At 59.5% G+C, this 23,965-nt stretch overlaps 1 protein-coding gene across 5 annotated transcripts in view; it reads right to left on the reverse strand.

The window, feature by feature from the left end:
• The window catches only part of PRKAR1B (protein kinase cAMP-dependent type I regulatory subunit beta), a 79,933-nt gene that overhangs the window by 9,454 nt on the left and 46,514 nt on the right, over nt 1-23,965 (reverse strand). For all 5 annotated transcript variants that reach the window (XM_044232941.1, XM_044232944.1, XM_044232942.1 and 2 more), the window contains 5 exons: nt 22,725-22,786; nt 22,306-22,352; nt 15,365-15,523; nt 11,053-11,113; nt 5,866-5,987 (listed from right to left, as the gene is read on the reverse strand). In XM_044232941.1, coding sequence (XP_044088876.1) covers nt 5,866-5,987; nt 11,053-11,113; nt 15,365-15,523; nt 22,306-22,352; nt 22,725-22,786 — 451 coding nt within the window. The remainder of the gene's footprint in view (nt 1-5,865; nt 5,988-11,052; nt 11,114-15,364; nt 15,524-22,305; nt 22,353-22,724; nt 22,787-23,965) is intronic.

Below are 23,965 nucleotides of genomic sequence, written 5' to 3' on the forward strand. Positions count from 1 at the left end.
TCCATCTCCATCTGGACCTCCAGCCTCCAGCCCCAACCTGCACACCTCACCATCCCAGTCAGTGGGGGTGTCCATGCTACCGCCAGGCCTCCTACCACCGCGGGTTACTGTGCCACTTCCGGGGACCCTGCTTTGGCCTGGGACCCAAGGCGAGTTTGTGCCAAGTCCATGGGGCGATTTCGCTCCTCCCCAAATAAATACCTAGCTGGTAGCAGCTGCCACCCACTCCCCAGCCAGTGCACAGTGAGGGCACAGCACGGCCGAGTCACAGACAACCCCAAGCAAAGAAGAACACACCCAGCAGGGCGTGGGGCGACCCCTTTCCTGCTCCCCAAGATCCTGGTGAATCTGCATGCCCACCAGAGGGGTCCACATGTCTGAGCGGCAAGCAGGGCGAGGCACTGGCCAGAAGGCGGCTTGGGGAGCAATGGTAGTCCCATCACCTCAGCACGGTGGACATTCACAAAATTAATTTGCTAAGAGGGCAGATAAGCCAAATCTGGAGTTTCCATAGTAACGCCTCCCCGGTGGCCAGCTGGTACAGGACGGAGCGTGAAGCTCTCTGTTGGAATTTTATGGGAACCAGCTGCCCTCATCGTCCCCCCCCAACCCCATGCCCCAGCCCTGGTCTTGGCGGGGTCCTCGTGGGCATGCAAAGTGGGGCCACGTGGCCCAGCGCCGAGCCCCATCCACATCCTTGTCCATTTTCCTGGAGCACGGGAACCAGGAGGCAGGTCTTGGCGCAGACACTCTGTCCTCTCTCTGCCCGACGCCCCCTCCTTGCAGAGGCCCCGGTCGGCCTCACCCCACGGGCTGCTGCAGGTCCCCGCCCCGGGAAGGCCCAGTCCCTGCTCTGTGTCCATCGCCAGGTTTATAGGGCAAGGGTCTCACTCAACTGCTGGAACGTTTCCCTAGAGCTCTGGGGATCCAGTGTCGAGGAGATTCAGACACAGCCGGTGTTTGCAGGGCTGGGAGACAGGAAGACCGCCTCTCCCAGGGGGGCCTGCCCCGCAGAGACAACACCCCATCCCGGGCTCAGCTGAGCCCGGGGGGTCCTGAAGCCCCACTCAGCCTTCCACACTGGGCTCCCACCCGCCGGCAGGTGTTCATGACCAAGTGTCTGTGGGGGCCACTGTCCATACCTGTGCAGGACAGGGGGGGTCTCTGCCAGGCTCGGCCACACCTGGGGGATCCGCACCGCGGGGAGGACACACACAAAGAAGCAAACTCAAGGACCTTCTGCCAAACAGAGCAGACACTCAGCCGGGTAATGGCATGAGGCGACAAGGGGCCTGGTGCTCCTTGTTGCTCTGATGAAACTAGGATGGGCAGCACCAAGCCAGCCAGTCCACAGAAGCCCCAGCCCGGGTCCTGTAGCCCCCATTCCTCACAGCAAGTACGTCAGCAGGGACCCAGTGCCCAGACCTGGGCCTCAGGGCCTTACACACCCACCTTTGCAAAGACCAGACTGTTCTGGAAAAGCCAAGAAGCAGGGGCATCAGAAAGGGGTTCTGCGGAGAAACCCCCAGTGGGATGTGTGTGTGGATAGAGGTTCACCTTATGGAATTCACTTGCATGACAGCGGGGACCACAAGTTCAAAATCTGCATGGCCAGCGGCTGGCAGGGAGTGTCTCTTCTTGGGGGGCCTCTGTCTTCTTTCTCTCAAGGAAAACCTTCAACTGATCAGATGAGGCCCACCCACACCATGGAAGACCCGCCCCTTCATCCAACATCAGCTGATGTCACTGTTAATCCCATCTGAACTTCCGAAAAAATATCTAGAGTGGCGCTGAGCAAACATCTGACATCTGGGGACCGTGGCTTGGCCAAACCCCCGTAAAACTCTCACGGAAGGGACCTGCAGGACCTAGGCCCCTTTCCTGCTATCTCCGTGGGGCAGGGGGTCACACTGTGAGGACCTGGCGGTTAGCGCATTATAACATGCACGTGTACCATTAGCAGAAGGAAAAGAGGACAATTCAATTTTAGTATATGTGCTGCCGAAGCGAACACAAAGAGGACAATTCAAACCAGAGACATCACGCACCTGGATGCTTCCTGCCAAGTCTCCCAGACGAACACAGGCGGTCCTCACTGCATGTCCCGTGTGTGTGGTGTGGGAGGTCTCTGCTCCCACGGAAACATCAGCCATGCCCACCGGGGGTCTCCAAAACTATATAACCAAGGGCACAGCGTCCAGAGCGAAAGTGCTTGCTCTACAAACCCACAACCAGCACTACCTTCTCCTGCTTTGTTCTAGAATGTTCTTGGTCGACTCCTGGGCATCTAAACCAGGGACCACCCAGGCAGCCTCCCGAGGCTGTGGTGACACCCCCAGGGGACAAGCGGCTTCCAGCCCCACCTGCGACTCCCCTGGGAGCTCACGGGGCACGAGGGGGGGAGCGGGGCTGGTGGGCCTGACCTGTGTGCCTGGCAGGTGTGGCCACGGGGCTGCTTCTGGCCACAGAGCAAACCACAGCGAGCCTCTGATGCCTGCAAACCCCAGGGTCCCGTGTGACCTACCCGACCCGGCTGATCACAGGAAAAGGGAAAAAATCCAAGTTGCCAAGGAGACGACTTCAAATACATTTCTGGGAGCATCGGGTTACATTCCAGAGCCACACACCTGCATTGGTGTGCACTCACGCACATGCACGCGCACATACCCACGCGCACACAGACACGTACCCACGAACACACATGCACACATATGCACACACACATACACGTACCCACGTACACGCACACGTACCCACAAACATGCCCACACATGTATCCACGCACATGCCTATACACTTACCCGATTACACGCACACACGCAGTGGACACCCGAAACGCAGAAGCAAGGAGCAAGACCCAGCCAGCAAGGTGCGCGGCTGACACTGGTGGGCAGTGCAGCCTTGGCTGTGTCCCCCCAGGAAGCATCGCTGAGCCCTGACCAGACCTCCCTGGCGGGGAGCAGACACTCCCATAACACATCCTGGGCCCGGAAATCACCCGCTCACGTCATCAGGAGGAACACACTGGGTAACGACTCCCTTCCCTGGCGTCCTGCGAGGGCACTTCGCCCTTCGGTGCCTCTCACACCTGCTTCACGTCGTGGTCTTGGACCAGGTTGGGCGGCAGCCTCAGTCCAGAGCAAACAATGGACAATTGTCGGGGCCGATGTGTGTGACTCCCACGGATCGGAGACCACAGCACTGAGGCCACCAACGTCAAAGCCTGCAGGGCCTGCCGAGCAGGCTAGAGGGCCGGGTGGGGACTGAGGCTAATGGGGCCCTTTGCCACCCCCAGGGGCCCACACTTCAGTTCTGCTGGTCTCAGCTAGATAGGGATGCGGGTCCAAGGTGGCCAGGCACCATACTTTTAAAGGGAAGAGATCCAGATTGTTATGGGAAATATCTTGATTTTTAAATCCTGACAATTCAAATGTTTTTTAAAAAACCCCACTGTACAGGCCAATACAAACGCATCTATAGGCCAGATCAGCCCTGTGAGCACAAGCTTCTTATTAATGTAGTTAAACCTACAGCAGGAAAGGATTTGTGCTTTTCTGCTGGTGTCACGCCCTCCCCTTGGTCCCAGTCGTCTGAGCCGGCCCAGGGTGGCCCCACGCGGGGATCATCGTGGGGACAACTGAGGACGACAGGCAGCTCCGGGGCTCAATGACTTACAGCCACTGTCTGTCCCCTCCCGCTGGGCCTGGGGCCTGGCCGGGCACCCTCCCTCGGGGGTCTCCACTGACGCAGGCAGGGGGCAGCTGGGGCTGCTTGTGTGGAGACGCAGTGGGCTGGATGTCCAAGGGGGGGCCGTCAAGTGGCCGCTGACTCGGAGCTCCGGGCCCCACTGATAAGCCGAGGCCTGAGGCATCTCAGAGCACAGCCACTGGCTCCAGGAAGGAGAGCCCCAAGGACGAGGGATCGGAGAGCCCCCCCACAACCAGCCTGGGTGCCCCACACAAGGGCTGGCATGTTCCAGGCGTCCAGCACGTTGCCAAGGCCTTCCCATGAGTCAGACCCCACCTGCCCAGGAGGGCAGCGGGAACCTTGCAGTCGGTCACATTATAATGTAGATTCGGGGAAAGGGGTGACCGGAGCGACCCTCTCCGCCTCCATGTGAGAGACTCATGTTCTTAACCGCAAAACGCCAGGCTCACACAGACCCAGACACGGTGTCACATCTGAGGCCACAGGTGAGAGGTCAGATGGTCTGGGGCATGGGGCCGAGGGGCGGCATCCTCCCCCCACCTCGCCCCTCTGTCCAATGGTAGCCATGGCTGCTTTGGAAGCAGGATGAGATTTCTCGTCCTTTCAGAGGCCCCAGCTCCCTTCCTGGACGTGCAGGAGGACTCCACAGGATATAAACGGGGCCGCCCACCCAACCCTGCAGCCGAAGTCTTGGGAACGTCGCCTCTAGGAGCAAAGACGAGAGCCTGGAGGGCCTTCCGCCCCGATGACAGGCTCCGAGTCAGGGCGGACCACATTCAGCCCACATCCTGCCTGGGGTTTTGTCATTCCTCCTTCCTTCCTTTTCCTTTTCAAGGAAATGTGAGGAGTGGGCCTCCCGCCCTCAGGACCTCGAGCCATGCCCCTGAGAATGCTTCTGCACTGGGGATCCCTTTGGAGATGGTTACCCGGCTCTCAAGGAGCTCAGGCTGGAAGCAGCTTCATTTGCTCGCACCCATGCACGTGGGGCCCACCCACCACCTGCAAGCGGGGTCTGTCCCAGCCCCAGAGCTGGGACAGGGTAGGGGAGGCAACCAGGCCCCTGTGAGCATGCTCGCCATGCGACCCGGCACCACCCTGGGGCCTCAGGTGTCCCCGCACACCCGCGTCTCCCCTTCTGCTCTTCTCCTGCTAGACTCTACGGCCTTCTGGAAATTTCCTGCCAGAGGGGGCAGACAAGCCATGGAGAGGAGGGACCCAAACACGGCCTCCTAGGAAGGGTTTTGCAGGAGCCCAGACTAGAGTCACACACACCAAATCTGTGTTGCGTGTCCGTGGGAACTTATCCGTGTCGCTCGTGCTTTACGGGCTGCATGTCACCAAGCTCGGCTCCAAGCCTCACTGCCCACACCTGCAGCCCGGCGGACTTGCCTTCTCTTATTCTAACCTGAGAACATGGCCCGCAGGCGCTGAGCTCTGTGTCCGAGACCCAGCAGGAATGGCCGACCGCCACGCTGGGCCGCCACGCTGCCACGCCAAGGGCTCCCCTTGTCCCGGCGGCAAAAGACACAGCTGAAGAATGTGCTTTAATGAGCGTGAACGTGAAATCCTTCCGCCCTCGAGCGCCACGGGAGGAGGAAGCCAGCCCAACAGACGGCAGCATTCCTCCGGGCCTGCGTCACCAGGGCTGCCCACACCGCGCGGCGGGCCCCCCATTCATTCCGGGCATCGCTGGCTGGGGGCTCGCGCTGGGGGTCTCAGCCCCGCCCCGCCCCAGGGACAGGCGGCCACAGCAGCTGCTCGCCCCTGTCAGTGCCGCGGATTACAGCCCCAGAGCCAGCTGTCGTGGGGCCTCGTCGGAGGGACTCGTGTGTGTCCGGGCTGAGAACCCAGAACCATTAAAAAAAAAAAGAAAAAAAAAAAAAGCTTTTTAATGAGATCATTATAGATTTGCATAAAGTTTTAAGCAACCGCGTGGAAAGATTCCGCGTGCCCTAAACGTAACATGTCCCCCGACAACACAGAACTCTAGGTCTTGGCGTGGGCTCATGTTCCTCACAGCCACTGAGCCCACATGTGTGTTCAGTGCTGTGTGGGCTTGGACCCGATGCCATTCTCTAAGGCGTGTCAGTGCAGGCCTGAGGTGGTGAGCGGCCAGGGGACGCCGCGACCCCTGCACCCCGAGCCGGCGGCACTCACCTCCGTGATGATGAAGAAGTCATCCCCAGGCTCCCCCTGGACCACGATCTTCTCTCCGTCCTCAAACTGCACGGGCTCCAGGGCGTCTGCCACAGTCAGGCGCTCCCATTTCTCCAGGGACTCTAGAGCAGGACAAGGAGACGGTCACCACGGCGTGCGCCCTTGCTCTGCCCCCTCGCTCTTCCCCAGGAAGTGCCGCGGGCCGGCCTCCGCTGGGACAGCAGTGAGTGAGATGGGGTGACCACATCCCTGCTGGGAGGGCCGGGGAGTTTCGGGAGCTGTGCGGGAGGTACCGGGCTAGCGCTCCGTCCTCAGGGGGACAGGGTCTTGGAGCGGGCGCCTTGCGGTTTAGTCAGGCGGCGGGTGCGGGAAGTGGGGCCTGGGAACCCAGAGGGAAAATACTCCAGACATAAGCTGCCTGTGTTCTGGCAAAAACACCATCACCGCTAAGCATGGGGCTACTACGCAGAGTAAAATATCTCAGAGCGGATGAAGCGATTACCCGTCCAGAAGAAACACCATTCATCACGGTTTAACTGCAGGCGTACCCACGTTGCCGCACCGGGCACATCCCCCGTCCCATTATTTTAGGTCAAAATGCTTAATTCCAGTGCCACGCCCCTCTTTACAGCTCCCAGATTCTAGGTACCTTTCCGCCTCTCCCTGAGCCTTCCCACCCCGTCACCCTCCACCCCAGCCCTTGGGAAGGAAAAAGAGAAAAAACCCAATACGCTCCTTTGGAAGAAAACGATTCCCTGATTAACTATTTCTTTTTTGGCAGAAAAACCCTCCCTGGCCTGCACTTATCAGATGCTACTTAAGTAGGTCAGTGGCTAAAAATACAAAGCAAAGCATTTATTTTAGAACTGGGTTAGGAGCAGGATTTCTCTGCTGTGAGACGTCTGCCAGTACCGCGAATTGTAAAGGACCAGCTCCCGCCAGCCGCCGGCACAGGCGGGAAGTCAGGGGAGGTCTGCGCCGCCGGGGCTGCTCAGGGACCCAAAGCTGGCGGCATGTGTTTCTGTGCTCACCGGGACACCGGCACGCCAGCCAGTCTGAGGGCCACATAACTGCGAGTCAGGCCACCCGGGGGGAGTCCGCTCCCGTTGTCCCATGAGCAGTTTCCTCCGTTCCATCTAAAACGGGTGACACCCTGAGGTCTGAAAGTCGGGACATGCAGTACTGTGTCCCCCAACGGCCGGAGATCAGGAGACGCTGGCCTGGCTTTTCCACGGTACCCAGTCTCTGAGGCAACACAGGACGCACAAGCCCTGTGGGCGTTTTCACGGCACTTGGGGTCCCGAGTCTTAGGGTTCCAGGGCCGACCGGCCGCCTTTCTGACCGCCCCCTTTCTGAGCGGGATCTCAACTCTGCACCTGGCGTCCTGCCGGCAGCTGTGGCCCATGACCATGCCAGGCCCCAGACACGGAGCCCCAGGGTGTCCTCCAGGCTCCCATGTCCCCCAAGCCTGCCAGGTTCCACAGCCATCACAGGTGGAGCCCAATGTCCATGCGCCAGAACCTCTAGGTCCCAAAGCATCACCGTCCCCTTCATGCTCCTTCCTGACGAGGGAGGGACACGGGCTGAGGGCAGGCCGGTGCAGAGCAAGGCCTCCCAACGCTGGCTGCAGGCGTCTCTCCGGAGGATTCTCTGCAGCCAGGATGACCAAGGGGCGAAGGGATTATTCTCCTTCGGGTGAGAATAATCGGGCTGCACCACCCGATGGCCACGGAGAAGCACTTGCTGGCAATCGATTCAGCAGAGGGAACAGAGCTTGTGGACGGGGTGAGCAGAGCACATGAGAGCGTCCGGCAGCTGAGAAAAGGAGGTGGAAGGGGACCGTGGGCCCCGGGGTCCTGGGTTCAGGGCTGTCTCATGGGGCTACAGTGCCCTTCACGCAGCCCCTATGAAACCATGGGGACGAGCTCGTGCAGCAGCCAATTTTCATTTCACCAAGTATGACACCGACCACAGAGCCCAGCGTGCCTTCATAGGACACGTCCAGACCAAGCACCTGCAGGGACAGACTCACAGGCACAGGGCTTCCTCGGGAGGGGTGACAAGAAGGTTCTGGAACCGTGGAGTGGTGATGGGCGCAGTTGCCCTCAAGTTAGAAACAGCAGACACGGTGCCTGCCATGGGATGCATTTTCACCACCAGAGGAAGAGAAGAACCAGAACCTTCTCTCAGCATCTCACAGGGTCTCTGTGAGGACATGTGGTCGACCCGCTGCAGGCGCCCTCCCTGCCGGGCCTGTTTTGGGTTGAATTACTCATATTCACTACAAAGAACTCAAGAAATATAGCAAAGTGTAAAGAATGTGGAAAACTGCCAAGGGCCGCCCAGAAACGACGTGGCGACAACGTGCAGCGTAGCCTTGTCTCCAGGCCCAGACCCAGACAGAAGGATGGACAGAAAGACAAGCAGAAACACTCCCAGAGACATGACCCACCAGCTGTGTCGTCTTGTTCAATGTTAACTCTTAAACTCTCTATTTATCGTGCTTGAGTTCAACACAAGAAAAAGAAACAAGAATAACAGAGTATTTTTTTTCAATGTAAGATATATTCTTTGCTAAAAGATTCCTCTAAGAAAGATGATAGGAAAAAAAAAAAAAAAAAACCAGTCCTCGGGTTGAACTGTATGGAATGCCCATCTTTTAGGACCAAAGGGGTAGAAAATGGGCCACTGTGGGGGCTCGCCTTGACAGTGGGCCCACCTGGCCTCCCTACAGGTTTTGGGCTGGGCTCCCCGATGCGGCCCATGAATGCGTGAATGCACCGCAGGCCCCTCACCCCAACCGGGGTCTTCTGAAACCTGCCTCGGGGGCAGGGGCGCTGGCCCTCCATGGGCCCCTCAGGCCTGGCTGGGCACCTGTGCTCTGCCCCCCACCCCTGTCTCTAGGCAGCCCGTCCTTCCCCGTCCCCCAGGTTCCGGGGTGAGTCCTCATGAGGGTCCTGCCCCACCATGGCTCTGCAGCTGCCTCACGCCATCCCAGCACATCACCGACTCCACGCTCAATCTTGTCCACTTGTCTTCATTTGGAGAGAAAATTTCATCAAAACAGGCGTGAATACGTCATCACCACCAGCCCATGTCTCTCCTGAGTAAAATCCTGTGACTGTTTCGTCATAATGGCTTCAGACCTACTTGTTAAGGCTTCTGACTTGTTAAATCTTTTATTACTGAAGCACAGTCGACCTTCGTGTCTGTTCCTTAGAGATGTGTCCCACACCACGGATGAAACCGCAGGCCCTCGGACCTCACGCTCAGACGGACTCCGCTCCCTGACGCGTGGCCAGGACTCTGCACCCTTGCGAGAACACCCGAAGGCAAGGCCACCGGGCTGGGGGCTCGCTGTACGGGCTCTGCTCCTGGGGCCGTGGCCGACCTTCGAGGCTCTGGCTGGGATGGGTCTGCCAGCTCTTCCCTCCACACTGGCTCCCTGCATCCGGGTTCTGTTTCTGCAGACACGATCTCTTCCTAACTGGGTCCTGCTCTGTCTGCCGCTGGCTCCGAGCTTTTCTCTGCAGTTCTGGCTCTGGGGCTGGTCTTTGCAGTGGCCACGGCCTTTCCCTCCTCCTATCCACATTTGCCACAAGCTGGAGTGGGGGCTTTGTCCTGTCCTTCCCTCTGATCCTGTGCTGGAAAAGCTAGCAGCAAGACCTCTTCTCGTCTCTGTGGTCTGGACAGCAGCAACCAGGCAGAGCCCAAGCCCTGCGGGGAGCCGGGGCTGCTCCAGGGCTGAGGGCCAGCCCGGGGTCCCCACCGGCTCACACCACGCAGGCAGGGGAATGGTCGTGGGATGGGGACTGCCGCCCCAATCCTGTGCCCTCATCCCTGAGCATCAGCCCTTTGCTTCTTTCCCTTCCTCAGTCCATCACATTCTTGGGAAAGGAGGATACTCTTCATTCGGCATCTTTACCCGGCAGCCTGGCCTGGGGTTGCTGCTGGACGGCGGTCTGCAGCGGTTCCCGGAGGCTCAGCGCTCAGCAGCCCCTCACCTTCCCGAGCACCGCTGCTCCCATGGACCAGAGCCACCTCGTCCAAAGTGTGAGTTGCCAGCCGCATGTCACAGGCTGGACACAGGTAAGGAATATCAGCTTCGTGGCTGAAAGTTCCCCAGACGGGGCTGGTGTGCATCAGCTCATGACCGTCACACACGCTGCGGCAACTTCAAAACACTTAAACACTCTCGTCGGTGAAATGTTGTTGACACTCCTGAAAATCAACAGAAATGGAGCCATCGCGCTTATCAGGCCCCAGGACAAGGAAGGGCAGAGATGCAGCAGGAGAAACCACGTTGAGGGAAACACCAGAATAGGTCGGGGGATGAAGCTCAACATAGCGGGCCACATTCACTAAAACACGAGATGGGACTGCGGCTGAGAACTGACGGACACAGAGAAAGGGCTGGAGGTGACACTGGTGGCAGAGGGACGGACAAGAGGAGCGCACGGGAGGAGACCACAGACACTTGAGGGAAAGATAACAGTGCCCTAGGGGACTAGACAGAGCTCTTGGTGCATGTGTGCATGTGCATGTACATCTGTGAGCGTGCCTGTGTATGCGTGTATGTGTGCAAGCGTGTGAGCGTGCCTGTGTGTGAGAGCGTGCACGTGTGCAGTCATACCTGTGTGTGCATGTGTGTTTGTGTGTGAACACGTGAGTGTGCCTGTGTGTGTGTGAGTGCACTGTGTGGTCATACCTGTGTGCATGCATGTATGTGTGTGAGTGTGTGAGCGTGCCTGTGTGTGTGCATGTGAGCGTGAGCATGCCTGTGTGCAGTCGTACCTGTGTGCATGTGTGTATGTGTGCGAGCATGCGAGTGTGCCTGTGTGTGTGTGTTTGTGTGTGTGTGTGCATGCATGCGGTCACACCTGTGTGTGCATGCATGTGTGCGGTCATACCTGTGTGTGCAAGCTTGTGAGCGTGCCTCTGTGTGGTCATACTTGTGTGCATGTGTGTATGTGTGCAAGCGTGTGAGTGTGCCTGTGTGTGTGTGAGCGATCATGCCTTGTGTGGGTGCATCCGTGTGCGTGTCCCACACTTGCACATCACCAAGGGCGCTGAACCTGCCAGGCATGCAGGGAACGTGGAAATGGCTGGAGCCGGCAGGCAGGACTCAGATGAAACGGAGGAGGCCGCACGGCACAGAGCATCGTAACCGGGGCCGGGGCCACTGACCCAGGATGGAGACCTTGCTGAGAAATTCCTCATACATCTTGCGCTTTCTCAGTGTGCTGCCCTGTTTGGGAGAAACGAGAAGACAGAGAAGGTGGCTCTTCGTGCCTGAATCATTCTAGCATCTCCAAAGTTCCCCCAAATGACTCTCAACTCTTGAAAGGAAGCCCTTTGAGGATCCCACATCTCAGAAGCCCCTCAAAGACCCCAGCCTGCACCTCCCCCCTCATCCAAGCAGCTGCACTCCTTCCCCACTTGCCATCGGCCAGCTGCAGGGACCTCATCCAGCCTGGGCCGGTGACCGGCCCACATAATGAGCAGTTGGCCGACCAGAGTCCTGCGCTCGGCTTTCCATGGGCTGAGGGCACGTGTCCCCAAGATAGGATGGAGAGAGCACTGTCTGAGCAGGCTCACAGCACCCCGCCCCTCCCCCGGACACACATGTCTGGGGAGATGCTGGGGCAGGCTACAGAACCACGTGGTCATGCGCTCCAGAGGGGGCAGCCAGCAACGGCAAGGTCTCTGGACCAGACACACCTGACACTGGTCCCTGGGGAGAAAAGCCAACCAAACGCTGGATGAATAAGACAAATCCAGCGAGAAGGGTCCCATTAGCCTTTATGTTAATTAGAAATTAGAATCCACTCCAAAAATTAGAATTTGAATGTGAAGGAGAAAAAGGCACCCTCTTCTTCAAGCATGCGTCCCAGTGAGCTGGTGGCCCAAGCAGACAAGGAGGAGGCCCAGCCTCCCAGCAGCCAGCGCCAGCCTGGCAGGAGACAGCAATCTGGACTTCAACTCCTCACCCTGCTGCCCAGAGCCTTTGCACAGTGTACACACTCTACAACTGGACATGGCAGCCCTGCCAATGAGCACTGGTAAGTACCACACATTCAGAAAACAGGGATGTGCAGGCCACCAGCAGCTGTATCCATCAACGGGAGCTGGAAGGTCACCTGCGATGTGAAAAGGATGGAGAGTCCAATGACCACAGACTAAACACCTGATGTGGCAAAAGGGGGGAGGAAGGATGGTAACAGTGAAAAAGAGCTCAGGCCAGGGCAGCGGGGGGGAGGGGGTCTTCCAGATACTGGGGCCTGCCCAACCTTGTGAGAAAAGAAGAAGGCTCAGAGGGGCAAGTGACCACCTAGATGGGACCACAGGAGAAGGAATGAACCAAGACTGGGCTCCACATGCCCCAAAGCTTGGTGATGGCAGTGATGGTGGTGATGCGTATGGGGATGGTGATGATGGTGATGGCGATGGTGAAGATGATGGGGATGACGGTGATGGCGATGGTGAAGATGATGATGATGATGGTGATGATGGTGATGATGGTGACCTTGGTGAGGATGATGGTGGTAGCAGTGATGGTCCTTTCTGAGCACAGTGGAGGAGGGCTGACAGGAAGGATCAACACACTCCCATTCTAACTCCAGATCACCCATAATCCACCCCCCCTCAACTCTTAGTGCAGTCTCATCCTCTCTGGGCCTCAGTTTTCCCATCAGGAGAAGGGACATCAGTGCCATGTTCTTTGTGTCTTTGACCTGGACTTTGACCTGCCCACCTTTCTCCAGACTCCCCACCGCTGCTTGGCTGTGTCATCCCCACCTTGGTCCAGCAAGCTCCTTGTCTGCTTCCCACTGAGACACAGAGGAAGGGGGCTACCAGGCTCTGGGTGGACTCCCAGCATTCACACACCCAGCAGAAGACTCCCCTTGGACGCTCTGTGCCAGAGACGCTGGTGTGTGACTCCTGCTTCACGGGTATGGGGTGGCCTGAGGTTTTCATTTTTCAGGGAGTGGGCACCCCACACCTGACCCAGGATGGATGGGCAGGGAGGCCACAGGCAGTGCTTCCCGACCCCCACCTTGCTCCCGATGGGAACAGAGAGCCTGGCCTGCTCAGTGGCCTTGCCGAGCTCCATCCATCCTTCTACGCCACACAGAGCTACAAAGGGAAGAGAAGGGATGTTCCAGGGAAGCTTCTGGCTCAGATGCCCTGGGATCCCTATCGCCTTAATGCACAGGGAGGGGCGCTCTCTCCGGAGACACTCTTGGCCAGTCCCCCTGCCCAGTCTCCCTCTTGGCAAGTCCCAGTTTGGTGCCAAGTGAATGCATGGTGGGTCCACTTTGCATGACGGATACGTCCAAATCCACCCAAACCCAGGACGGATGCAAACACTGGTGCTGTCCTGCGGGACACTCCCTTCTGGGTCGGCCAGCACTGTCATTTTCTTTGCCGAGACACAGACACTCTGCAGCCTCCCAGCACATTCATGGCTATTCTTAGCCCACTGGGCTCCAGAATTAAGACAGAGGAAGTGCCGGGTGCCACCATGGTTTGGGAACTTCCCTGAATACAAGGTTGCAGCCACAAAAATCCCACAGCCGAGAAGGACTCGGCACCGGAGACAGTGAGAACCAATGGCTTATGCAACACAGGGCCAGGTGCACGCAGGAGGGACCACGGGGCGGACAGACGGAGGCTGCTGGGCCCTTACCCAAACCTGCCCCTGCGGGCGGGAGGGAGGGGTGCAGGTGTCTCAGGGCGCCCCACCCACCCCACTTTCAGCCTCTCCTGGAGAAGACAGGACTTAGCAGGTTGAAGATGAAGAGGAGCTCAGCTCTCTCCTGCTGTATCCATGGACCTAGAAGACCCCGTCACTGAGTGCGTGGATGATAGGGTCCTCACGCACACCAAATCTGATCGGTTGCCTGCAAGACCGCACTGAATTCTCCCAGGGTGGGGTAAAGGGACCAGGATGGGCAGGGGCACCGACGTTCCCAAGAGAAGGAGCAGCCGGAGCACGACCCCATCTGCAGGCTCCTGCCTGAATGCACCCCGGGGCTGTCTTAAACCACTTGTGGACTATCCCCAGACCTCCCCCAGAGCTTCCCTGCATCACAGCCCCTCCCTGGAAGCTGTACTGTCCAGACAGGTCTCAGGGAGACAGTCAAGTCCCAGAGAGCATGTGGGGGAAGCCAAAGGTCTCTCAGCCCGGAGCTCGCCCTGGTCTCCTCCCTCTGGGCCTGTCAGCACCCTGCCTGAGGCCCAGGCTCTGTGGGACCTGGGTCTGAGCAGAAACCATCTGCAGGTGAGCCTAGGTGGCTGAGGAGTGAGGCTCCCCAAAGGCCAGGTGTTCAGCTCCAGTGGCCTCAGCCTGGCGACGGGGGAGGGATGGAGAACCTGGACTGAGCAGGGATGTCCATGGACCAGTGTGGCTGGCCCAGGGCCTTCTGGCTTCCTAGCTGCTCCCAGGGTAGGATGGTTTCCATCCTCTCCAGGATAGCCCCCAACTGGTTGCAGGAGCTCCTTTGCTCAAAACCCTGCTGGGCTCCCCTGACACACTCAGGTGTGAGCTGAGGGCTCTGTGTGAGCTGTACCCCACAATGGGACCCCTGCATCCCTATCCATGGGGGTCTGCCTGCTGCTCCACGAGAATCCAAGCTCATGCCACAGGGCCTTTCCCCAGACACTCTTCTCCTGGACACGTTGTTTCCTTGCTCAGAGGCCTCTGCTCCACCCCACCTTACCCCAGGAGGGGTTCTTTTGGGCCTTTCTATAAAACAGCAGCCTCTCCCCACTTCATCGTCCCCTCACCCCCTTCTCTGCTGTAATTACCTCCATGGAACTTCGGCCACCTGAACTACGCGTTTGTTCCCTGACTCCTCTGCTAACAGGCTGGCTTCCAAAGGGTGGGTGCTGCCTCCATGAGGCTCCCTGATGCATCTCAGCACTGAGAGCACTGCCCGGCAGGTGGTGCTTTTGGGAGGAGTCCTGAGTGGGCAAGGGAAGAGCCTGCCTCTTTCCTTGGGGAGGACCTCTCCATCCACAGCTCACTGTGCCACCTGACCACCTGTACAGCCAAGAGTGGATGTGGCAGAATGGGAGAGAAAACCTAAAATGACAGGGGCGAAAATACCCAGGGGTCGCCCCTGCATGGGGTCGCCCCTGCATGAGGACATCTGGGGCCATGCAGGCTGGCACTGCTGTGCTGGGGCCCCAGACAGCCAGGGTCCCGGCATCTCTTGGCTCCACCACCTTGATGAATGGGTTCCAGCCTCAGAGTCACCTCATGGTCCAGGAGAGAAGCTGGAGCTCCAGCCATCACAACCTCATTCCAGACAGCTAAAAGCAGACAGGGAGGGCAAGGAGGTTCCCCAGCTGCCTGCCTACCTCATAAGAAGTTTCCAGACTCCATCCCACATTTCTCACCCACCCTGTCAGCCCTTAGCTATCCCCCCACTTGGACAAAGCCAGCATTCCCATGACAGGATTGGCTGTGGATATGAGCCAGGAAGCCACTCACCATGAGGATACGCCGGTAGCTGTCCCGGTCGATGCCCCAGAGCTTGAGGTCTGTCTTGGCCTTCACGGTCGCTGCCCTGGGGGTGCCGTAAATGAGCGCCAACTCCCCAAAGCTGCCCCCTTCGCTGATGCTGGTCACCCACTCTCCGTTCACATACACCTTCAGGGGACACAGCGAGAACGGTCAGAAAGGTCATGGGGGGGCGTGTGGGGTCACTGTGGCCCGTCCCACCCTGAGAGCCCTCTCTGCACCCACCAGAGCAGGCCCGGTAAAAAAGGGATGTGCAGCCGCAGCCCCCAGGCTCACTAGCCCATGGGCACAGCTTCCCGTCCCCTGCCCAGGCCTGTCCTGGGTCTCTGTTGGCCGCGCTGCCTGCCTCACCCACAACGCTGTGCAGAGCTGCCGCTGCACGGGCAGGCCAGTGGCCTCTGCATCCCCGCTCTCTACCCACCATGAGACGGGCCTGGATGGCAGGCGGATGTATGGTCCAGGGCTCCCATCTATGCAGAAGCCCTGCCCACTTCCCTGGCCAGCCTCGGGTCCTCATCAGCCTTGGAGGGATCTCTGGCCCATTTCCCCAGCCACACACGGTGACTCAGACTCTGTACTTCCCTGGACTACGGGGTCTGGGCTGGGCTCTGCGCCCATACACACCCATGCTCATGGGGCCTCCCTGCCTGGGGCCGTGGTGCCCGGCTCCCAGGGCCTGGGGTCGGCGGGAACGCTGCCGGGGCGCCGATGAGGCCCGGCTGAGAGGGGCCCTTTCAGGCTGTGTGGGTGACCGGACACAGTGTGGCCACTATGCATTGACCCTGTGCGTCCCATACCGTGCAAGAATGGTGCAGATTGTTTATTATGCGATGCCGATGCAGATCTCGTTGCTGTAAATTGACACAACGCAGCTTTATTCCCCGGCGTGTCCGTGAGCCCAAAGAATAGTGCCCATTGCACGTCGGGGGCACGTCGGGGAAGAACGGGTTGCCGTGAGTCATGGGCGCGATTCTTACTGGAATCAATGAGTCATTATCTGGGCAATAACCGAGCCACAGAGCCGCGTATCCGCAGGAAAACGGCACGCCGGTGATAACGCAAGCTAGGGGCCGGGGGAGCTAGCCGGCCAAGAAGCTGGGTGGGCAGGAGACCATGGACACACAGAGGTGAAGTCGTCCTCAGGGGCCCATGCACGTGTCCCCGGAAGCCTCAGCCAGTCTGCCGGAGCGCGGAGTGCCTGCCCCTGGGCTGTGCTCTCGGGCTCCCACTGGGAGGCTGGCTGTTGGGTCCCTCGCCACGAGGCCCCGGAGGAATAGGACCCTATCCTGTCCCTCCCATGAGGCAGGGACACCTGTCCCAGGAGTTTTAGGACCACAGACAATACCCTCTAGGAGCTGCGAACTGCGTCTTCTCCAAGGGGCGGAGGGCCTGTGGGGACGGGGGCAGGGACAACTTCTTGAGGGTCCTGGCAACCCGGCCCTCAGTCGGCCCTCCACGTACTCTGCTTCCTGTGAAGTCCTGCCCACGGAGGTCTGACTCACAAACACCCACATGCCTGGATCCAGCTCTGCATCTCGGTGACGTGGTCCTGCTCCCCCGAGACCCCTCAGGTGACAGGTCCCCTCCAGCGAGCACGGCTCCACAAGAAGGAACCATGGGGTGCGTCCTTCTGTGGCTCCAGGTTCGAGCTGTTGGGTTTGGTGCCCTGGTTTTCACAGCCAGAGCGGGCACCCAGGCGGTGAGGGATGCGCGTTCCCTGCGACTTCACCAGGGTGAAAGCCAGGCCCTTGTGTGTGCGCAGGTGTTGCAAACACTGTCCCCAACAGCTGAACCCAAGGGCTCCCCCCAACCAGTGCACAAGGCATGTCTTCCCAGGGGCCTCTTCAAGTCAGGTGGCAATAGGAGCTCAGGAACGTGGGTCTGCGGTGGGGAGACTGCCTAACACAGTGGCCTGGGGTGCGGGGGGGTCTCCCCCCCCACCTGAGGGGGCACAGAAGTCACCACTGCAACCAGCTGCATGGCGGGGGCAGGTGCCCATGAGCAAAAGAGCACATGCACCAGGGGACAAAGAAAGGGGGCTCAGCAGAGCAGGGTAGGACCCAGGGAACCCAGGGGACTGGCATCACTGCCAAAGGCCACCGGGGACCCCCTTCCTGCCCAGAAGCCCAGGCCTCAGAGAACTCCCTGGGAGGCGTCAGAGAAAACCATTGTGTGGATCCCCAGACAGGCCCAGGACCACACTGCGGGTTGCCCCACAGAGCACAAAGGGGCCATCCTTCTCGGGACACTGGCCTCTGTCACCGCAGCCAGTGCAGCCCTGAGCCCCACCCCAGCTGGCGTTCAAAGGGGCTACTTCTTGCTTTGTTTCATTTTTTGTTTCTTCTTCTTCTTCTAGAAGAAAAATGGTGGGAGGCCCCACTGGGCTACACTTGTGGTCCCACCACTGACAGCGACTTCTCTGGCTGAACCCAGAGCTCCCACCCGGCCTTCTGCATTCCTGCATTCATCCATCCATCTGTCCTTTGCCCCTCAGTGTGGACTGAGCCCCCCTCTGTGTCCTGCATGTTCTAAGTGCTGGCGGTCAGCAGGGGAAGGCAGGCGGGTTCCTGTCCACGGGGACTCACCCACCAGCTGGGAGAAAGACTGCAGGCGAACGATCGTACGAACACCCGTTCATCATGGGGCATGCTCCGGTCGTGGCAAGAAGTGGAGGCACAGCGTTCAGAAGGACCATGCAGTGACTGTGCGTAGAGGGCTCTCCATGAAGGAGAACGTGAGCCAGGTCCTGAGCATCAGGGCCAGCATAAGAGGTGGGAGAAGGGCAACTGAGGCTGAGGACAAGATGTGCAAAGGCCCCGGGGCCACAGTAAAATGGAGGGCACTAGATGCGGCATGACCAAGCAAGGAGAGATGCCCAGCGGGTAGGAGTCGTGGTAGGGGAGGGAAGGGCTGGGATGTTATTCTAGAAGGAAAGCCACAGAAGTTTGCGGCACGATACTGGGTTGCACTGTGACGCTCCCTCTGGTGGAGTGTGGAGAACAGCGTGGGGCTGTCGGAGGGCAGCAGGAAGGAGCGGGGAGTCACTCCACAGGTGGCTATGGCTGGTGGGCCCAGCAGTCCCACTGGCTGGGTCAGAGCCTAGGGCCAAGGCCCAGGGACTGGCGTGGCCTCAGGTGGCTAGTGACGTGGCCCACACCAGACACGCTGCTTCTGCTCCACGCAGGAGTGGCAGGAAGTGGAGGGTGATGGGACAGAAGGCACAAGGTCCTGCTCAGTCAAGTCCCGAGCTGTGACCCTGGCATCTGGAGCCTCAGGCACAGATGGGGGCTGAGGGCGTGCTGCCCCCTTGCTCCGCTGCCAGCTCTCCCTGACCTGTGCATCTTGGGGCAGCGCTCTGCTCCCCAGGAAACAAAGATGGACCAGCAGAAAGCATCTGGGCTGTGGCGACAGAACACCAGGGCCCAGGGTTCTCCAAGAGGCCGTGGTTTGCATACGGCCCGCAGCCGGCCTGGCCAAACCTTTGTTCTGCCCTCACAGATGATGGGAAAAGCCAACGGCCTGTCTCCTCCCACCTCCCCAGGCTCCTGCCACGAGCAGCGGGTGCGTCCCTGTGGCGAGCAGGCACCTGGGTCCTGGGCCCTCAGCCGGCTGCCCACAGCAGCCTGAAGGGAGCAGAAGCTCCGCCTCTGGGTGCTGCTTTTCCCGCCGCAGTCTCTCAGCTCAATGGAGGCCAGGGGGTGCTCAGCTGGGGACTGCTCACAGTGCAACGCCCCCCCCGACCCCGCCCTGTACAGGCGTCGTCCGGAAGCTCCCATCTGCCGGGCCGCATGGGCTCCGTCTCCGTGCGGGTTTCCCCCAGAGGAGCCCCGAAGCCGTCTGGGTGCACAGCCCTCCTCCTGCCCTCTCCCATGCCAACCACACTCAGGAGCTCTCAGGGAGGTATTATGGGGGGATCCTGAGCGCCCCTCCTGAACATGGAGCAGGGGTGAGGTTTGTATGAACGTCACCACCACATGGGGTGGGCCTCTGAGGTCCCCATCCGTGGGCTGGGCTGCCGGGGCCTCAGCAGAGAATGGAAAGGGCATCCCCAGACGCGCTCTGTGGAGAAATGGGTTGGAATACCCCAAGATACTGCAGAAAAGCTTCACAGCTGGGCCCGGGTGAACCAATGACGAATGATGGAGACCACCGTCCCAGCACAGGAAGGCCAGACACCTGTGCCCATAACAGCAAGATGCGTGACAGCCAAGGGGTGGGAGCGACGCATGTGTCCCCTGATGTGAACAGAGGCACAGTGGGATCTGTCCACATGACAGCCTTAGAGGGAAACCGGACCTCTGCCCCCATGGAGGACAAGCCCTGAGAACACAACCCAGACACAGGACATGCAAGGGGACCCCACGCACACGAGGTCCCAGAGTCGTCAGACTCACAGACACAGAGAGCAGACGGTGCGGCTAGGGTTGCGGGAGAGGTTGGGGGGTCCGCGCGCCGCAGGGACAGGGTCTCCGTGGGGGCAGTGGAACATTCTGGAGTCAGACGGGGGGACGGCTGCACAGCGGCGTGGATATGTTTGGTGCTCCTGAACTGGGCACAGAGAAGTGGTGAAGATGGCAAATTTTGTTATTTGTATTTTAGCAATTTAAAAAAAAAACAAAAACAAAAAAACCAACAACCAGAGCTCCAGGCAAACACTGAACAACTGACGGTGACCCAAGGAACCAGACGGCCGCCTCCTGGGCAGCCCGGCCCCAGGGATGCAGCTCAGAGGTCTCACACCACCTCAGAGGCTGGGAACGGGATGGGGCCGCAGCCGGATGGCGGGAGGGTCCCAGCACAAAGGAGGGTCCGAAAATAGTGAAGGCCTCGCAGGATTAGGGAGGAGCCGGGCCTCAGACAGAACTACGTTCCTGAGCCCTAAAATCGGCAGCTGAGTATCCTTTTAAGTAGAAATGCTATGTTCCACGAATAAAACAAATTGGAAGATATTTTTATACTTAGAAAAATGGATTATAGCTCTTGGCAACACACATGCTGCGGTGTCTCTCTGGAAAACCATAATTTAAACCGAACCTAGCGCTTTTGGCACGGGTCACCTGGCCGTTCCCCTCGGGCGCCTCTGGTCAGAGGGCAGCGTCCACCCTGCAGAAGGGGAGGGGGCACTCAGGATGCCCAGCCCCGAGCCTGGCCAGGCAGAGGGCCACGGTGGGGTCCAGGGGAACCTGTCTCCTGTGGGGCATCGGCACTTAGTGTCCCCCCTCTGCCCCCCAGCGAGACCATTATCCCTGGGGCCTAAGAACTGGGCTCAGCAGCCTTGACACCATCCTGGGCACGACCCTGGGCCAGGTCAGACAGGTCACTCCCCTCTGTCTTGGAAGGCGCTCGAGGCCTCAGAGCATCTGGGACGATTTCACACCGCGAGCAGTAATAACAGTCATTATTATAATACATACCCCATAACTCACCCCGGCTAGCCAACATGCCACTTTTTCATCCCAGATTCCTGACTGAGCTCTTTTGATTCCCTTAAATGTGGCCTTCACCCACACGGCTGCACTGCCCAGAGTGTCCCACATCACAAGAGGGCTCCCCACCCGCCAGCCAGCCAGGAACCCGGACGGGCTGGCAGGGGACCCCGAGGGGCATCACAGGGCGGCCCCACAGGTCACTGCCTGTCCCTTCAAGGGCTGGCTGGCCCAAATTTGAGACTAGAGCCGGACGCAGACGTCCACCCACGGGGCCCGGACATCCTGGCTCAGGCAAGCCCAGTCCGGCGAGCACCTTAAAGCCGCCTTTGTACCTAAGCCTCTGAGCCTAGTGCTGGGAGGCTAGACCTGCCAAGACATCATATTTGGAGAGTTCTGGTTGCAAGAAGGTGACCTCACTCTTCCCACTCCCCAGACTGCTTCCATGGGTCCCTGGCCTCAAGAAAAGCCAGCTACGGCTCCTGGCACAGCATGAGGTAGCTGGCACACTGAGCCTGGGGATGGCCGGTCAGCCCCTGTCCCATCCCAAGGGGGCCCTGGGGCCAGGCTCTGGGACCTCCAGGGGGCGGGCAGGGGGTCCTGCCAGGATGAGCAGGCCAAGCCAGCCACCTCCCTGTCAGTCACATCCTACCTTTGTGGTGCAGGGGGAGGTGTGCAGGGACCGAGCCCCCCCAGGCCCGGAGGGGACCCATATGCAACCACAGACTGAGCCAAGTCATGGAAGGAGGCTGCTCTGGCCACAGAGAGAGCCATGAGCCAGATGCACAGGCTGAGGAGGGATGACGGAGGGAGGCAAGGGAGGACAGGAGGGGGTGGTGGGGGTCCCGCAGAGGCAGCAAGGCGCCCATGGATCACAGACAGTGAGAGAACACCGTGGGCTCAGACCCGCCCTGTGGCCTCGCAAAGGGCTTGGGCCTCATTTGAAGAGAAGCCCGTTGGAGGGCTTTACCCGAGACCGGAGCACTCGGGTGCAGTCGGCAAGGACCTGCGTGGATGGCAGCCTGCGGGCCCAGGGAGGGATGCCCTCAGCCCTCGGCCAGGGCCCCGCATGGAGCTGGGGACATGTGGATACAGGAGCGGGGCTCCCCCACGGGGAGCAGGTCCACACCGCGTGTCCTTCAGCCCGTGACCGGCGAGGTGGACAGAGCAGGGTGAACGGCAACAGGAAGGAACGCTGTTCTGCCAGACGGTGGGGCTCCAGGTCACGTGGGTAGGACAGCCATCGTCCTGGCCTCTGAGTCCATAAACTGCCCCCTCCTGCCCATTTGCCAAGGCCCTGATGCCCACGGCGGGGGAGGAGGCCCACGTCTGCAGCCGCTGCCTTGGGCAGGGTCCAGCCGAGCTGCAAGGACCCCCGTCCACAGGTGCAGGCCCCACCTCCTGCCGTTTAGATGAGACACGCTCCCTCACGGAGCCTGCCGTGGACAGAGGCGCGACCTTCCAGAGCGGGTAAGGGACACTCACGTCTACTTCTCCTTGGTCAATCACATAGAAGTTATCCCCTTCGTCCCCTGGAATGAAAGAAAGCAGAGGCTGTAGACACTGTGGAGGGGACCGCGTATGGCACGCGTGGCCTCCCTGGGCGCAGTACCTCGCTTCACGGAGGCCATGCAACTCTGCGTCCCACCCGTTTTCCCTTGTTTAAAAATAAAGCTTATTACAATGACCACCCACGGACAGTGACGTGGCCGGCACGTGATCCTGTGGCGCAGTCACCCATGTCTCACATGAGGTGTTTGACTCTTTTAACGGACGTGCTAAGTAACATGCTCCGTCTCATTAGTGACCTTCCTCAAGTGCGGACGACGGGTTTTGTGTTCACCTCCGGGCACGGCCATGGCCCACGGCCCCAGCGCTCTGGCTCAGAGAAGCAGGAGACCTACCTTGCTGTATGACGGTCTCCCCAGCGATGTGCGTGACAGGGAACATGGCATCGAAGATGTCACTGGAAGAGAAAACACACCATGTGTCAGAGCCGAAGTGACGGGGGGAGGGGGGTGGCGCAGGGACCTCATGGCATCCCCTCCCATGGAGTGAAGGGCTTGGCTCCCCACCTGGGGACAATAGGGTCTGTCAAAAATGGAATCACACCGGACATATTGTTTTGGACACAAAAAACGTAACACACCCCCTCTCCCATCGGCGAACACCATCCTACGAAAACACTATCTTTTGCAAGCTAACCCGAGGGGAGACGCTTCCCCTCAAGCAGCGTCCTGAGACCCCAGATACAGAATGACATGTTAGACACACAGAAGCTGGAGAGCCTGACTACAGTGGTGCCAGCAGGCAGCTGGGCCATTTAATTTCCCAACTATGGCGGTGGAATGGGCCAAACAGGCAGGACACGGACAGTGGGGAGGGGGAGGGTGCCCACTGGGGACTCTGTCTCTGTTGACCGCAAGGAGAATGCAGTGTCAGGGGCCAGGCTCTTGCTCCTAAAATGCACAGCGGCCTTCAAGAGACAGCACCCCATCCCCCACAGGTTCAAGCGGGCAGCTGGGGCCTTTCTGGGGCAGAGCTGAGGGCGGCCTGCCTCCTCCCACCAGAAGAGTCTCAGAGACCTTCACCCGTCTGCTCAGGCTAGTCCAACCTCAGGGGGGACTCACAGGCACTGAATCCGGGCTGGGCGCCCAGCCACCAGGAGCAAACGTGGAATCAGATATGTGAGCCGCCTGGGCCCTGCTGTTCCCAGGGTCCAGGAAATGCTAACAAGTCTTTCTCAAAGTAGTAGCTGTTTTCACTGAGGTGGGGGGAGAATGCGGCAAGGGTCCCTCCCAGCCCCATCTCCTCCCCACTCAGCACAGACCTGGTGTCTGTCCCCTGGCCTGGGCTGCCCTTCTCAACCACACCTTCCCCAGGGGAGCAGACGGGTCTGGTCTGTTTTTCTGCATTTCTTCAAAACCACAGCATCAGGGATCGCAAAAAGAGCAGATCGCTAAGAAATGATTTTTCAATTCCCACCTCACTGTTTAGAAACTTGCAGTGGTAATGGTAAAATATTTCCCCAGATGCCATTACCAGTGAAGCCAACCCTAGGACCCAGCACCACGCGGCCCGGTCAGGGGCTCTGCACGGCCGTCAAGTCCCACGATGGGACCCAGCCCACTGCCCACCGCACACA

Source organism: Neovison vison, chromosome 14 (genome assembly GCF_020171115.1).
Source record: "Neovison vison isolate M4711 chromosome 14, ASM_NN_V1, whole genome shotgun sequence".
Classification (NCBI taxonomy): Eukaryota; Metazoa; Chordata; class Mammalia; order Carnivora; family Mustelidae; genus Neogale; species Neogale vison.